Genomic DNA, 16,245 nt, shown 5'->3' with positions numbered 1-16,245 from the left:
ACACACACACACACACACACACACACACACACACACACACACGATGGCACTGAATAAGGAAGATGAAAGAAGAATCAATGTGTGTGAATTATGGCGCTGGAGAATAATATTGAAAGTACTACAGACTTCTAAGACTTCCTCTGTCTTGGAAGAAATATAGCCAGGATATTTCTTAGACGTGGGGATGGGGAGACTTGGGCTCATCTGCTTCGGACATATTAATAAGAGGGACCGGTTCTGGGCAGGACGTCATGCTTGGTGAAGTGGAGGGGCAGCAAAAGGAGGCATGTCCTCAACAAGACCCCGGCTGACGGCATCCACGCCCAGCTGGCGGTCATTCGTCCAGGATGGCGTATAGAGACCATGCATGTAACAGAACGGAGCAGTGCTGGGTCCTGCGTCAGCCTCACAATCGTGGGTGTTCAAGGCCATCACGGTGGCCATTGTGCCCATCCACTCCCTCAGGAGAGACTCCTTGCCTCTCTGACCCTCTACTTCCCCACATGAGGTGGCCTCCTCCAGTGACTTGCCCTCCAACAACAGATCCCTCTGATTGCGGGTCTCAAACGTGCAAGTCAGACAAAGCTCTGCTCTGTGTGATTCAAGGGGGTTTGGTGGCTACGTCGTTCACCAGCCTTCCTTCCTAGTCTGTCTTAGTCTGGATGCTCCACTGAAACCTGGCCTCCCTGGGGCCCCTGCAGGGATTGGACGCACCAGCAGCACAATTGCCAGCTTCCACACCCACGTCAGCTTCATACAACAAGCTGAAAGAGAAATGACCAGGTCAGCCACCCTCCTCTGCCTCAGTGCCACCCAGTTTGTCACCACAGAGGCAAGGCACTTTGTCTGACAAAGTGTGAGCCCCAGAGGCCTGGGTCTCCTTCGTCACGCACTGTCTGCCAAGGTGGCGAGGCTCAGCAACTCGCAAGTGAGGGGCGATTTCGGCCAAGTTGAAGGCCAGGAAGGCAAGAAAGGCTCACTTTCCGTTCCGAGGGTAAATAAAGCATTGTTCTCAGACGAAGAGTCGCTGTGACCTCTTGGGTTACCACATCAGAGCCAAGGTCAGTCCACGGTGGCTGGGCCCAGCTCTGGCGCAGGCGTCTGGACCTTTGCGCACCCTGCACCAAGTCCCCTTCGTGTGCTCGTGTCCTGAGAAGCAGGGACAGAACTCCAGGAAGAAACACACGCCCTGGGGAAGCCGACCGGCAAGACGATGATGCCCCTGCCTTCTCTCTGCACAGCAGGTTCTCCAGCTTGGCCCGGGGGCCGGTTTCCCGACTAACACCAAGCTGGTGGAGGACCAACGGCTGGGGCAGACAAGAGAAAGAATGTTCCTGCCAAGTGCAGCTTGGGATCGGGGGCCAAGCAGCTGTAAAAACACCTTAGTGGGTGGTGAGGGGCCAGCCCAGGTGCTGGCCTGTCCTTCTGAGGCAGACCGGTATGTAAGGCTGTCTGCACGAGAGCGACACTGCTCTGTGTCAGCTGCCCACGTGGGTTGGAAAGCGCCAAGTTCTGGCCTCCAAGTGCATGGGAACCTCCAGGCTCGGGTGGGAGCTGCCCCAAGGCCAGCACTGGCTGGAATCAGAGGGAAGAAAGGATTCCAGAGGCTGGAGACACACAGAAGGCAGAGGGGGGCTGGGCCAGTGGGAGTGGCCCCCAAAGCCAGCAGAAGTTATCTGCTTTAATGGGGTCTGGGACAGCATCTGAAGAGGGGGGTGAGACCCAGTCTGAGAACTCCAGGAAGGGGTGTGCACACAGATTCCAATTTTGGAACAAGCGGCCAGGGTGACCTTAAAGCACAACATTTGGGGTCCACAATGTTGAAGGAAAGAAGCAAACCTAAAACCAGACTCCCACAGCAGTTCTCTGCTATCACACAAGCTCACTAGTGTTCATGTACACACACACACACACACACACACACACACACACACACTAACCTGCTCATTGAGCTCACCTACATGGGGGGGAGGGGGGGGACAACAAAACATCCACAAGAAAACACACCACAATATACAGAGTTAACTCTAAGTGGGAGAGTGTAAGCAATTTTTCCCTTTGTCTCATGAGAGGGCACTTCCAAAACTTCGTGGAAAAACAGAATGGAAAGATAATGGAATGCTCCTGATGGCTTCCCACTGAGCTAGCTAAAATACCACAACCAACATGTACTGTTATTTCGACAAGTGGCAAGTAGGTGGGGCCAGAGAAGCAGGCCATGGAAAAAGGAATGGGCCGGGGGTTAAACTCAGAGAAAAAGACATGCAGGGCTGGTCCCTGTCTGGGGGTCAGACAGGCTCTGAGAGGCTCAGACCCTGGTGTACAGGGGCGCAATGGGACCAGTGAGTGCTCCCCGAAACCAAACATGGACTTGAAGTAAGGAAGAATTTTCCCACAGGGCTGAAGGGCTTTCTCGAGTCTTGGAGGATGCTGGGACAGACTGGGCCATATCTGATGGGGGACGGGGCGGGGGGAGCACCAGATGAAATTATTTCCCCTAAGAGTCTACAGTCCCAGCAGGCATCATGAATCCCAGCAGGCATCATCAATGACGACGGCGCTGGGCACTGGCCAGCTGCCTCTGTTCAAGATCCTGCTGCTGTGCTCTCCACTCTGGGCAAGCCCTGACTGTTAAGACAAAGCAGTACCCGGGCACTGACAAGGGTACAGAGGTGCTAAGGTGAAAGAGACAGAGAGCCCAACTACTTAAAGCCCGCACGCACATGCACACGCACGCGTGCACATACATACACACACACACACACACACACATACACACACGGGTTTGCAAGTCCTGCCTACACCCAGAGGAGGAAGCCCCCTCCCAGGTCCTCAGGTCAAATTCACCAGAGGCCAAAGGCCAAAGGTCACAATGGCTAAGAAAACATCCAGCAATTTGTTTAAACACACCGAGGATTGCCCTGAGAATAATATTTACATAAGAAATAGCAGTGACACTGCAAGTTAAGTTGGCTTATTTAAAAAGAGAGAAGGGGGGGCGGAGCACAGACCTTGCTGTGTGGAGAAGACTGACTGCTCTCCAAAATGGCCTTTCCCTTCAACATGGGCACCTTGAAGCCATCACGCATCGGTGCAAGCCGAGGCAGACACAGAGGGACAAGGGTGCATTGAGAAAACCCTCATTCCCCTCAAATCCAGAATCTGGCTTTCCAGTCAGGTGAAGTGACCCGCCCTGCTTAGGCCATTGCCCTCGGGTGTCCCCTTGAGCCTTGGAAGTCCTGACTCCTAAAAGGCACCTTTGGGACAAACAATGGCCCAGATCCTCTTGGGGAAAATTCATTCAGTCTCCACGAAGCAATCTCTGAGGGTCAGAGTAGCAGCCGAGCATGTTTCCAGTACATCAGTAACACGGTTCCCAGGGCTTCCAGACAGACGGATATGAAAACCCTTCCCGAGCCCAGAGCTTCCTCCCACAGCAAGGCCAGGAAGCCCTGGGAAGAGAGCTTCACAGTTCTCCTCTAGCTGGACTCTCTGGTCACCTCAACTCGCAACTCCTGGATGCAATCAACCTCAATCCATCTTTACTATGGGCTGAATATGATTTTTTTCAGTCTCACAGTCTGAGCCCACTTCTAGGCAGTATCTAGACGTGAAAAAAACATAGTGTGTATGAGTGCCCACCAGGGACAGCGGGCACGGGGGCTCCCGCTGAGGGCACTGGGCTTCAGTTTGGGTTGATTGGCAACAGACGGGGTGATGGTTACACACCTCGGTGGGTGTGGTCATAATGCCCCCGAGCTGTACATTCAAACAAGGTGAATGTGGAGATTTTGAAGTTACATAGATTTAAACATAGATAGATAGATAGATAGATAGATAGATAGATAGATAGATAGATAGATAGATAGATAGATAGATAGATAGATAGATAGACAGACAGACAGACAGATAGAGATAGAGATAGATAGCCAGATGTATATGTATTATGTACTTTTTTCCATTCCTTTTTCCTTGGGGAAAATCTAAGCTGTGTCTAGGAGTCTGCCCTGTGATGGGCCCACCTTCCTGTCCTGTCAGGGTCACTAACAACTGACCACAGCCAGAAGACCATTTCACCGCTCTCCTTTGGGTGGGTGGGTAGGGGATCCCTTTGTTTCCAGGCACCCACAGTAATAAACTGGCTCGGTCTAAGTCTCAGAGACACGCTGGGGCGGGAGTATGAAGAGTGCGTGCACAAGCAGGGCCTTGGCTGCCAGCCCTGCAGACTCACCGCTCCACGGGGTCCCTGAGCATGACGACCAGCTTGGTGTGGGGCTGGAGGGCGTGGATGAAGTCCTGGATCAGGAAGGGCGGCTCGCCGTCTGTGCTGTTCTCGTAGAAGAAGGTCCACGCGTTGTTATCCCACATGGTGGACGCGCTGGCCTCCCCTGGAGATGGAAGCATTACACGTGAGTGACCGTGCAGCACGGGGCCCACCGAGGGCCCAGGACAGAGTGTCCTGTAGGGTACTGTGGCCCCGAGTCCGTCATTCAACCCTGACAGATGGGACTCCACAGAGGAGAGTGGTGCCCCCCGCCCCACCACCCCCCGGCCCCACCCCATCTGGAAATCAAGGCCCTCTCCATATACCAATGTTCCTGGTCCCCACTCCCCCTCTTGGCTGTGCACGACAACTGTCCCAGCATCAGGCTTCTGTTGCACAAATTCACTTTGGGGGCGGGGCACGCAGCTTTGGGGGCAGCCATTCTGCGGGCCCACCAAGAACAGAGAGCAGTGCATGGCTTCTTCAGAACGGTCAGGGCTGAAAGGCAGGGAAGTGGCCTTCTTTAGGGACCGGGACTTTCCTTGAAACCACAATAGGCAGACAGTCAGTGAGTCACAGGCCCCGTGAGAGCGGCAGAGAGGGAAGGACCCAAGGTTCACGGAGACCCCACCTCAGAATCTGAGGTCACATTTTGCTAACCCAGTGTCTCCCAGAACAGGCAACACCGCCCCCCCTGGGAGGTGGGCTGGAATGATCCAGGGGGTGCTTTAAAAGCAGACACCTCCACCGGATTAGGAGCTAAGGGGGTGTAGTGGCGAACTCAACGGCCTGCTAACTGCCAGCTCAGCAGTTGGAGACCACCATCCACTTTCTGCTCCCGGAGAGGGGCAGTCTCTGAAACCCACCGGGCAATTCTCCTCTGCTATAGGGCCACGATGAGGTAGGCCGGACTTGATGGCAGTGAGTTTGTGTCCTGGCTTAGGGGCGATGGTACAAGTGTTTTAAATTGCCGGGGTGTAAGTCTTTTTCTTCTCCCCCTGAAAAAGGGTGCTGTAGGCCAGATAAGTTTGGCAACCTATGGCCTAACCCATCCGCCCACAGCCAACTACTTTATCGATCACCCAACTATCAGATTTCATAACTGCTTATCACCTCACACATCACCTACATTATCACCTGCCCCATCACCTGCCTATAACCCATCACCTGCCCCACACAACCACCTACTTGTCTATTATCCACCTATCACCCTACATGGGCTCCTATCCTATCATCCTGCATGCAGCTGGCACTTCACCAGTGCTGACTGGGAAGACAGGGACACAGTTCTCCCTGAAAAACACACTGCCATCGAGTTGATGCTGATGCAAAGCAACCCTTTAGGACAGGGTAAAACTGCTCCCATGAGTCTCAGTGGTTGTCACTGTTCACAGGAGTAGAAAGCCTCGTCTTTCTCAAGAAGAGCAGCTGGTGGTTTTGAGCTGCTGACCTTGTGGGTAACGCATAACCACTATACCACCAGGGTTCCTGACACAGTGTGAGCCCCTGTTTTATGATGCTCTTAGGACTGAGGGGTGAAAACTTTAACCACGCCATCGAGGCTGGGGGAGAAAGGTCAAGACAAAGACATTCTCAACAGTGCCAAACTTTCCCAGACGACTGCACCCGCTCCCTCGTTCATTTTCAGGGCAGCCACCTGAGATTTAAGACAAAAAGCAAACCAATCCATCAATTACATGCTGCTTCCCTGACATCTTACATGGGACAATGTGACATCGCGAAGCCCCTTATTCAGGGGAAATGGAGCCAGAAGACTACGTGTCTTTGATCAGTGGCAGGGCCATGGAAATACTGCAGGAAGCTGGCAAGTCCTAGTTATCCTGCTGGATGCAATTGCACCCAGGTGAGCTTCTGCTCCAGTCTTTTTGAGAGAAAGGCTCTGGGGTACAGAAAAGACAGTCAATCAGAAGTCCTTTGAGCGTTCCATTCACAGTGAATACAGAACTACAAAAGGAAAGTGTCTAAATGTGAATTGCATACCACCTGTCAAATCTCAAAAAAGAACTGATTCTACAACCACAGAAGTACTTTTCATCCACCTGTCCATTCAGCCTTCCACCCCTCCATCCACCTACCCAGCCATTCATCCAGCCATCCAGCCACCCACCCGCCCATCTATCTCTTCATCCGTTTCTCACTCACCAACCCGTCCATCTACTGCCATCACCCATCCACCCATCCATCCGTCCACCCATCTATCTATTTTCCCATCTATCCATAAACCCACCTAGGTAATTCTTAGGTGTTATCTGATATGTGTCAGGCACTGGGCTCAACATTGAGAATATACGAGTGAAACAAGACGGACGTGGACCTTCCCTCCCTGCACCGGACCATCAAGAGGAAGACAGACCACACAAGTATTTCCAACACCACTAGAGGGTGCTGTCACAGGGCAGGGTGCCACGGGAGTAGACTCAGGAGCCTCTCAATATGCCTGGAGCGCCAGCCCCGTAGAGTCTGGCATTGGAGCCAACCTCCTGTGTGGCTCCAGCTGTTCGCGCAGACCATTGAGGGAAGTCCCTCCTGACTCGGGCCCACGCTGATGTAGACTGAGGAAGTGGGAACCCCACTGGATCACACTGTCAGGGCAAGGAGGGGTGTGGGACCGACCTGGGCCAATGGTCCATCCTACAGATGAGCACCCTGAGCTAGCTCACAAATGCCAGGACTGCTCTGCCACAGTGCAGTCCTGCCTGGTGGCACAGGTGGCGGGGTAGAGACCAGCTCTCCGTGCAGCCTATCCAGGGTGAGGCCACCACACATCATCAAACTCTGTGCTCCCCACTCCCCACTCTTAACTCCTAGCAGCCCACCAGAATGGAGTAGCACCACAGCAACAACAGGGTGTTAAGGCTGTGAGTCTGTGAGCGCAGACTGCCTCATTTTGCTGTCATGCGCAGGCTGCTAGGTTCAAACTGCTGACCTATCAGTTAGCCCCGTAATACTGAAACCCACTGCACCACTCAGGAACCTTAGCATCCGGTCTGATCAACTCAACTCACTGCCGTCGAGTCGATCGGACTCCCCATGGGGTTGGTAAAGGTAAATGTAGTGATCTTGCTCTTTCCTTGACTCTTTAATCTGGTGGTGGGCCTGGTGTGATGGATTTGACCTCCACTCCCATGACCCCCTGTGGCGGAGCAGAACTGCCCCATAAGGCTTCCTGGGCTTTCATCTCGATGAGAGAAGCACTGGTGGCACAGTGGTTAAAGCACTTGGGTGCTCAGTAGCAGGTCCATGTGATGAACCCACCAGCCGAACTGCAGAAGCAGGTGGTGGCCCTCCGTTCCGGTAGAGACCACAGGCTATGAAAGCTTTGCGGCAGATGGAGTGTGTCCCATACTGTTGCTATAAGTCAGGACTGGCTGGGGGGTGCTGGGAATCGAATCTTTTCAAAAGCAAATCACCAGATCGTTCTCCATCAGAGTCCCTGGGTGGGTCCAAACTGTCAACCTGCCCGTTAGTAGCTGAAAACAAACCAAGGCTTCCTCTTGTCATGTCTTATCTTGTCTCCATTTGGAGGTCCTCTGGCAAACCTCACCACCACCGAGTCGATTCTCACTGACACTGGCTGACCCGACCAAGCAGAGGGCTGCGGCCCCTGCGGGTTGCGCAGACCCTCAATCTTCACGGGGGCAGGCAGTCTCCTCCCCCTAGGAGGCGAGTTTCAGCTTTGTCATAAAAACATGCCATTGTCCCAGAGGCTCAGAGGGAAGAGACCACAGTCAAATACTAATTAAACTTAGGGCCGGTGGTGTTTGGACCCCCAGCTGCAGGAAACTGCGATGAGTCAGTCCATACTGGGGGCAGAGGCATGACATCATCTGGTGCCTGAATTCATCAGTCTGGACTTAGGAATGCAGGCCTGCCCCGAACTCATTCACTTGGGAGTTCTGAACCCTGGCTCTCCCAACAACTCATAGTCATCATGACAATGCTGACTCCTAAGGCCCCTATAAGACAGACCTGCCCTTAGGGGGCTCCGAGGCTCTGAATCTTCCCAGGAGCAGAAAGTCTCATCTTCCTCCCTCAGGGCGGCTGGTGGGTTCCAACTGCTGACCATGTGGTTACTAACCCAATGTGCAACCCACTACACCACTGGGCCTTCTGATTAGGCTCGAGGACAATTAAAAAGGAATGAGTCACTTTCTCAGGTGACCAATTTAAGCAGAATGATTTTATTGACCTCATTAAGAAAGAAATAAGTGAAATCAACATCTTCTTTTAAGCCGAATCCAATAAAAGAATACACACACACACACACACACACACACACACACACACACGCATTTTAACGTGACACTGCTATAATTTTAAAAACTTCGTAGAAACCTAACAACCTCGTTTTGAATGTCTAATACATTAAGTTGGCAAAGGCGCGGCTTTTTAAAATGGCAAGTAGTCACAGATGATGTTTTGGGACTGGGTCTTCCCAAAGCTCCCTCGGGTTGCAACCACCAGGATTGACAAAAGCCCCAGGCATCAAGCTGCTGGCTAACCAGTTTGTCGCATGTATGATCCTCCATCCGGGCTCACTCAGCTTCCTAGATCGTGAAAAGTCAAGTGTTCATTGCTCAATTTAAACAAAAAGGGGAAAGCCTGGCAACTTGAAAAAAACAGACAAAAAACAACACAAAAGAGGGGAAAAAAACACCTTAGCAGCGGTGCTAGGATCTCCAGGCAATTAGGAAAGCTAAGCATTTCTGTTTGGGGCAAGTTGTCCTAACGACTGACTATTTGGGGCAGGGATTACATGGGCAGCCAGTTGGGGCCCTAGACACTGGACAGATGCTGTCTGTAAGCAGTTAAGCCAATGTTCTGCAGGTGAAACAGAGCCAGGGTGTGCCTGGCCCTGGAGTGGGGGCCCTGAGAAGGCTGCCCCACCCTGACAGGAGCTCCTCAGGACACATACCAATGATGATCTTGTTCATCTTGCTCTGCTCCTTCACAACGCTGGCCTGCAGCCCCTGGTGAATCTGGTGTGCGGCCAGGTCAAAGAGGTCCAGGTAATCTTCCACCGGGTAGCGGTCCCGAAGCCCGTCTCTCAGACGGACGATTCCTAGGAAAACCAATAGGCTGGAATGAGTGGCATTTGAAGTGTCCCCATGCAGGGCGTGGCCTCCTGGAGTGACAAGAGGTCGGGAAGTCCCAAAGGCCCGGACACAACAGAGAAAGGTCAGCTGGGGCATGGCATCTGAAAACCAACTACTTAATTTTAATCAATAAAGGTTCTAAGTGGAGGATGGCAATACCATGAAACTGGGTTGGTGCTGTCTTATATCAATTCTGACTCCCGGCAACCGCATGTGTTAAGCGTGAGACTGCCATGTGTGGCTTTCTCGGCTATAATCTCCACCCCCTAACCCCACCCGCTCCCCTTTGCTGTCATCTCCACAGACACAGACCACCAGGCCTGTCTTCCCTGGAGCTGCAGGATGGCTTTGGACCAACAACCGTTTGGGGACCAGTGACCAAAGGGCACAAACCCACAGTGGCTGAGTTGATTCAGACGCACAGGGACCCCATGGGGCAACGGAGAACGGCTCCCTCGGGTTGCTGAGGTGATAAATCTTTCAGCTGGTGGATTCCACCTGTAGTTTGAAGGGTGAGACACCTACTCAAGAATTACGGGAGGGCCTGGCAAACCAGAACCCGTGCCAGGTAGAAATCCGAGAAGGAAAGTCAATTATGCCCCCCCAGAATAGTGGAGAGGGAAGTGCTAAGACTGCACCCTGTCAAAGAAGGTTTAACAGGACCCAGAAAGCAAGAGCGAATGGCTGAGTTCTCTTTTGCCGACATTTCATTGTATATACCAGAGAGGTCTGGGGAGTTGAGGCTCATCAAGAAGTGCACTAAGTGAAGACCCTCCAATGGCCAAGCGGAAGTGTCATCCAAGATATTCAGTATGGACAAGGACAAGGGGCAGAAGATGGCTGACCAGAAGGGTCCCTTCTTCATCAGGGCCCCACCTGCATCTTCCTGCAGGTCTATTGGACAGCTGCCCATGTGTCCGAACAGTAAGGGGACTAGGCCATTTCCTGGGTGATTATTGGGGTGAATTCGCCAGCCGTCTGCCTGGTCCGAGCCAAAGTGTCCATCTGGCCTTAAAAATGGGTCCGTTTTACTCTCAAGCTTACTCAAAGCGCACCAGAGCCAGCCAAGGTGGAGGGAAAACGGAGCATGCCCATGACTCAGGGTCGGACAGAGGTGACTAGAGAGACTAGATTCAGAGGCACGCCCTGTTCCTCTCCTCCCTGGTTTGCATTAAGGAAAAACAGAAAACCTTCCAGGGGAGAGTCTTCTACAGCAGGAGTGAGATCAAGCGCTTCTGGCAAAGGCAACTCAGCCGACAGTTTCTTCTGAGCCACAAAAGAAACCTTGCCATGGCACTTCTCCCCACAGTGGACATCAAACGGATCTCAGCCACCGGGAGACACACGAGGAGCTGGTCTACACTGTGGTTCTATTAAGGAGCTTTTACGTTGCCTTTCTGGACCACCTGAGACCGTCCAATGGGGAACGCCCTCGGGGCAGCTCGCCTCTGGCTCAAATCGGTCATTGGTCATCTGTTCTGGGTGACCAATCATCTCCTGGCAGAAGAGAAAGGTCAAGGAGAGGAAACAATGATCCCAGATGCCTGGCGACGAGACAGGGGTGAGGCAGAACCAGGTTGCAGGGAGGGGGCTCTGGGGCCCAGGGTCCTCCCAAATGACCTCCCTTGGACTTGGACTTCTACCTTGTGGGGCAGGCTGGTGAAGCCATCCACACGACCGCCCCTTGCACTAAGAAGCAGGGAGCTGAAAGACTGCCCCACAGAGCTGCCCTTCTAGCCTGTCTCTCCCAGGGGGGCGGCCTCTGAAAGGGCACCCTGCCCTGCAGGATGATGTCGTGTCTTGTCCTAGGGAATGGGCAGGAAGGGCAGCGGTTATTGTGCCCTGCCTCTGCCCTGCGCACAGTGGGCACCTACTGAATGCTTGCTGGTGGTCGGGAGTAGGGGCTCAGCCTCTGCTGGATCTTTACCTGTGGGACCTTTACCTTTACCAACTACCTGTGGGGCCTTGACAACTTTCCCAGGGGAACCATGACATATCTCAGCCTCTTGGGATGCTTTCTCATCCTGTCTGCCTGACCTTTACAGAACAGTGGCCTCAGACGGAGCACAGTGGCTGGCAACCTGCTGCTCTCCCACCCACCGACCTCCAAACGTCCATTGTAAGAGTAGGTTGACAGGAAGCTTCGTGAAGCATGCGATTCCCCCACTTCGTTCATCTGTTGAGACTCACTTCCGCCGGAAACAGCCCACACTTCCGCCGGAAGTGGCCATCACTTACCAAACCGCTTCCGGGTCCACCAGTGCGGCTCCTTGATGGCGGAAAACTTGACTTCCGGGTGCAGCCGCAGGCGGTCGTAGAGGTCGGTGGTGCCGCACTTGGGCTGCCCGATGATGTAGAAATGGGGCAGGCATCGCAGGCGGAAGTGCTTGCCGTGGGCGTGCGACAGGTGGCCCCAAAAGGCCTTGCGCAGGGCATCGAAGGTAGAGCGGAACCTTCTGGAGTAGAGCACGTAGGAGTTGGTCAGGTATGGGTCGGTGGTGTTTCTGCCTGAGAACTCCTCGTACCAGCAGGGGCTCTTACTGTTCGGGAGAAACTTACTGGGGATGACGGAGAACATCTGCACGAAATGGAGAAGAGCGGGCGAGGCGAAAGAAATCCGAAAATTAGTGACCGCGTTCTAACCACAATGGGAACCTGCCCTGATGTTTATGACCGTGCTCAAAGCCAGAGCATCGTTTGATCTGATGCTAGATAAAGCTAAATTAACCAGCGACTCTTCCCTCTCCCCCAAATGAAAATAAATCTTGGGAGAGAAGGAAGATAAAAAAGTTTAATCAAAATCCGTTTGACCGTGGACGTGGAAAAGGTGCGAGGACGGCTGTACAACTTGAAGGCTGTAAACCGTGTTGCCTGGATGTACATAGAGGGATTGTTGAGATGGCTTGTGTATTTGTTATGTCTACTTCCCATTCCACTGTGACTTATCTTACACACACACAGAGAGAGACAGAGAGAACAGTCTAATTAAATTAAACAGCTGGAATCTTTTTACTTGCTGGATATTTAAATGGCCATTAGAGGCAAAAATACTAATTAGGGCAAAACAGAAAGAGGAAATCAAATGGAACCCAATTTTAAAACTCCAAATGACAATGATCGGCAAAAGCACCATTAAGCGCCATGGCCATCCTTCAAGGGAGCAGTTCTGGAATGCAGTTATGAGCAGGCAGCCCTTGAACATGCCTAGCTGTGCCAGGCTGGCTAGCCAGCCTGCCTCCGTTTGGGTACCCCATAACAGAAGAGCGCTCTCCCCATGCCCTCTGGTTAGTAAGGGGGTCGGAGTATCCTTGTTGCACTCTAAATGTTCTCAGAGGAGGCGCCCATGCTTTACAAATGCCCGGCACACGCCTACTCACATGCAACTCCTGCTTCTTGAGGTCTTCCAGACGGGGGCGCTGTCTGCTGGTGAAGGCGATCCTGGCTGTGATGCTGTTGATAATTAACTGGATGCTTGGGTAATCCTTCACGTAGGAGAGATTATTGACTGAGGGCTGATGGTGGTGCTCTTTCGGGTCACCCGCGCCTTCGCCGTCCATTATGCCGGGGCTGCTGGGGAAGCCCTCATAATGGAAAGGGGATGGGATCAGGAGCTCCTGGCGGACTCCCGAGAGGATGTAGGAGGCCATCACCAAGGTCATAATAACCAGCACGAACACCAGGCTACATCGCTTCCCCTTCTTGAAGCGCAGAAACCCGCCCCAGCTCTCATTCCCTTCCGTCCTCACTTCAAGAACAGCAAGCAAGTTCATCTGCTTACTGTCCACTCGGAATAGAATCTTGTTTTCTCCTTTGCACGCGGGGCACGCCTGGTGGCTGGGATGGGGGCCTCCTTGGCAGCCAAGTCGCTGTGTGCGTGCCTCGTCAGGTAACAACTGTATGCAGCAATTGATGCAGTGCCTCATGTTAATGCCCTCTGACTGATGGCTTAGTGGGCCATGGGCGAGGCCCCCAGCAAGTCCAGATGCCTCGCCAAGGATGCGGGGAAGTGATGGACGTCTTGGGATAATTACACACGATGCTCAGAAGGCACATGTACCCCAAACAAAGGAGGAAATAAGCAGAAGCCAACGCCCTTCAGCTCTGAGAGACCACACAAAGATGGGCCAATGGTCAGGTCCATGCAAAGTCCCTGGACTGGGAGGGAAAGTCGCTCAGTCGGGAGGACTGCCTGCCCGTCAGGTTTTTCCCATGGCACAAAGGAATGTGGAGGAAGTATCACTGGAGGGCAGGGCAAGCCAGCAGCGGTTGGAAGCTCTCATTGTTGTCCCATGGACCAATGGGTTGACTTCCACCTAGGGAGCTGCCCAGACAGACTCCTTCTTTTACATCTCTGGAGCCTTTGGAATGCTTCCTCTTTGTTGGGATCAAAAAGGTTCAAATCTCAGATGATCTACAGAGAGAGAGAGAGACGTTTTAGTACAACAGCAATTACCCGAGGGCCATCTTCCAAGTGGTGGCAATGCATAAGGAGAAGGCGAGAGGTTTCGGGTCCTGAGCCAAACACCAGCACCCCGAGAGATACCTCTGCTTTGACACCATTGCACTTTTAATGCCAACGCCCCCTAACAACGCTGCCAGGCAGTGCACACTGTGCAGAGCTCGGCTGCTAAGTGAAAGCTTGGTGGCTGGAAGTCACCCAGAGGCACCTTGGAAGAAAGGTCTGACTATCCGCTTCCAAAGACTCGCAGCCACGACCAACATACAGATGGAGGGCAGTGTGATGCTGCAGGACTTGGGGCATCGGCTCCACCGCAACTGGCCCAGTGTCTTTCCCCACTGGCACCGCTGGCCTTTTTCCATTTATGGCATCAGATCCCTGCCCCAGGAGTATGCAATCCCTCTCAGCTCCATACAGGAGATTAATTTGAGGGGTGAAGTGAATGACCAGCACGTTTCAATCAACGAGAAATCCGATGGGTAACAAGGAGGAGGCTGGACAGAAGCCTGCAGAGAAAGGGCTTTTCTCCCTCCCGACAGCGCCCATGATCTTACACCCACAGCGAACCTTTGTGATCAGTTTCAGAAGGAAGCGTTAATGAAACCCGAACAATCATGTGAAACACCATTTGACTTGAAGTTATGAAGCAATTAAATCCAATATGGAAGCCTCCTCTGAGTAACATAACGTTCCAACCCCGGAAATCATTTTTCATTTTCCTCACCCTGGGCAAGACACGATTCTTAAAGCTCCATGAAAAGGAGCCTGTGGTTATCCCAGAGACGCCTTATCTGTGGGGAGGGGGAAATGCTGTAAAAAGAGCAATCGATGAGTGCAAAGGAGACCTACTTAGTTCCTAAGAGCAGCAGACCACCACTAGACTTGCTGTGTGACATTGGGCAAGGCTCATAACCTCTCTGAGCTGTTTCCTCACCCCCAAAGCTAGAGGAAATGCATGTACAGAGTTTGCATCATCCCTGACTCGCATCAAGCACCACAAAAATGGCAGTGACATTAACTGTAATAGCATCGTTAACTTTTACCACTGTTCTAATTTTTACTGTTGGTGAGTGCCAAGGACATTTGGAGTTGAGTCAAAGAGATGGGAGATCCAACATATTATTTTCCTTCATTGCTTAAAAATTACCTTAAGTAGGCAGACCACTACACACACACACACACAGGCACACACCCTCTCATATAACCCTTATCAGAGTGATTTTCTTGGCCTTATACAAAAGCCTCCTCCTTTTGGCTAAAGGACTGGGCCCAAACTGAACGCCCTAGCAGAAAGCTTCACTCCCTTTGAAGAGAAAAACTCACGTTTCTCAAACTAAGAATGAGCTATAGAATGCTTCCCCAAATGGCTTCCACACAAAGCATTCTGCTTGTGGTCAATCCAGTTCTGCACTTGGAAACCAGAAACCCCACAGGCTTCCTTCCAAACAAGACTTTTCTGGGCCTTTAATAGACTAAGGAGCCCAGGTGGCATGGTGACTGAGCCCTCAGCTGCATCAGTGGTTTGAACCCAGTCATTGCTCTGAGGGAGGCAGACCCTCAATCTTCTCCAATAAAGATGACAGTGTGGGGACAGCTCTACCCATGCTGAAGGGTCGCTGTCACAGTGGGGAGTCTTCCTAGGCTAACAGAGCCCGATCGCGGTACAAACCAGTCAACTTTCCCAACTGTCAATTGAAAGGTCAGCAGTTGAAATTCACTCAGAGGCGCATTACAGGGAAGACCTGGTGATTGACAAAGGGACCTCCAAGAAGCTCATGGGACAAACCCATTCTCTGTTCATTCCATTTCTCCAGGACCTCGCCTTTCCACACACTCCAGCCATTGAAAGTGCTGTGGAATCCAGCTTGTGGACACTCGATCGGGGGTCACCATGAGCTGGAATCGGCTGGCTCGAGGACAACTGGTTTGCTTTCTAAATTAGCTAATGGGCCCGAATCCATGAGATCAGAATACAATACACAGCATTTTAAAGCACAACCAGCCAGGAAATTCTCAAGGAATCCGTGTGAGAAGGCAGGGGCGACCCGGTGGTTAGCAAGCAGATGCTAACCAAGTGTTTGGCAGTTAGAGCCCACGAGCTGATCTGTGGGAGAAGGAATGAGGCTGTCTGCTTCCATAAAGATTCACAATCTCAGAAATCCTGTGGGTTGGTCCATTCCACCCTATAGGGTATGAGGTGGAACTGACTGGATGGCAGTGTGTGTGTGTGTGTGTGTGTGTGTGTGTGTGTGTGTGTGTTTTCTAAAGGCTGAGCTATACAGGTAAGGTAGAAGAGTTGGGCAGTTTGGAGAAGAGCAGAGGAGTAGAGGAGTGTGGGAAGACAGTTCTAGAAAGGGCAAACATCTCAGGCTCCAGGCCTCATGGTGCCCCCTCCCGCTCTCACC

General features: G+C 52.4%; 1 protein-coding gene across 1 annotated transcript in view; it reads right to left on the bottom strand.

Annotated features, from left to right (window-relative positions):
• Positions 1-13,783, bottom strand: part of CHST15 (carbohydrate sulfotransferase 15) — a 28,414-nt gene extending 14,631 nt beyond the window's left edge. The window contains exons 1-4 of the mRNA XM_004701247.2: positions 12,759-13,783; positions 11,620-11,959; positions 9,201-9,347; positions 4,232-4,388 (exon numbers count right to left, since the gene is read on the bottom strand). Coding sequence (XP_004701304.1) covers positions 4,232-4,388; positions 9,201-9,347; positions 11,620-11,959; positions 12,759-13,304 — 1,190 coding nt within the window. The 5' untranslated portion in view covers positions 13,305-13,783. The remainder of the gene's footprint in view (positions 1-4,231; positions 4,389-9,200; positions 9,348-11,619; positions 11,960-12,758) is intronic.
• Between the last annotated feature and the right edge of the window lie 2,462 nt (positions 13,784-16,245).

This window comes from Echinops telfairi, unplaced genomic scaffold (assembly GCF_000313985.2).
Source record: "Echinops telfairi isolate 266 unplaced genomic scaffold, ASM31398v2 ScPeMD7_70;HRSCAF=299, whole genome shotgun sequence".
Classification (NCBI taxonomy): Eukaryota; Metazoa; Chordata; class Mammalia; order Afrosoricida; family Tenrecidae; genus Echinops; species Echinops telfairi.
Note: the sequence above shows the minus strand (reverse complement) of the source record. Positions and strands in the feature narration are given on the sequence as shown.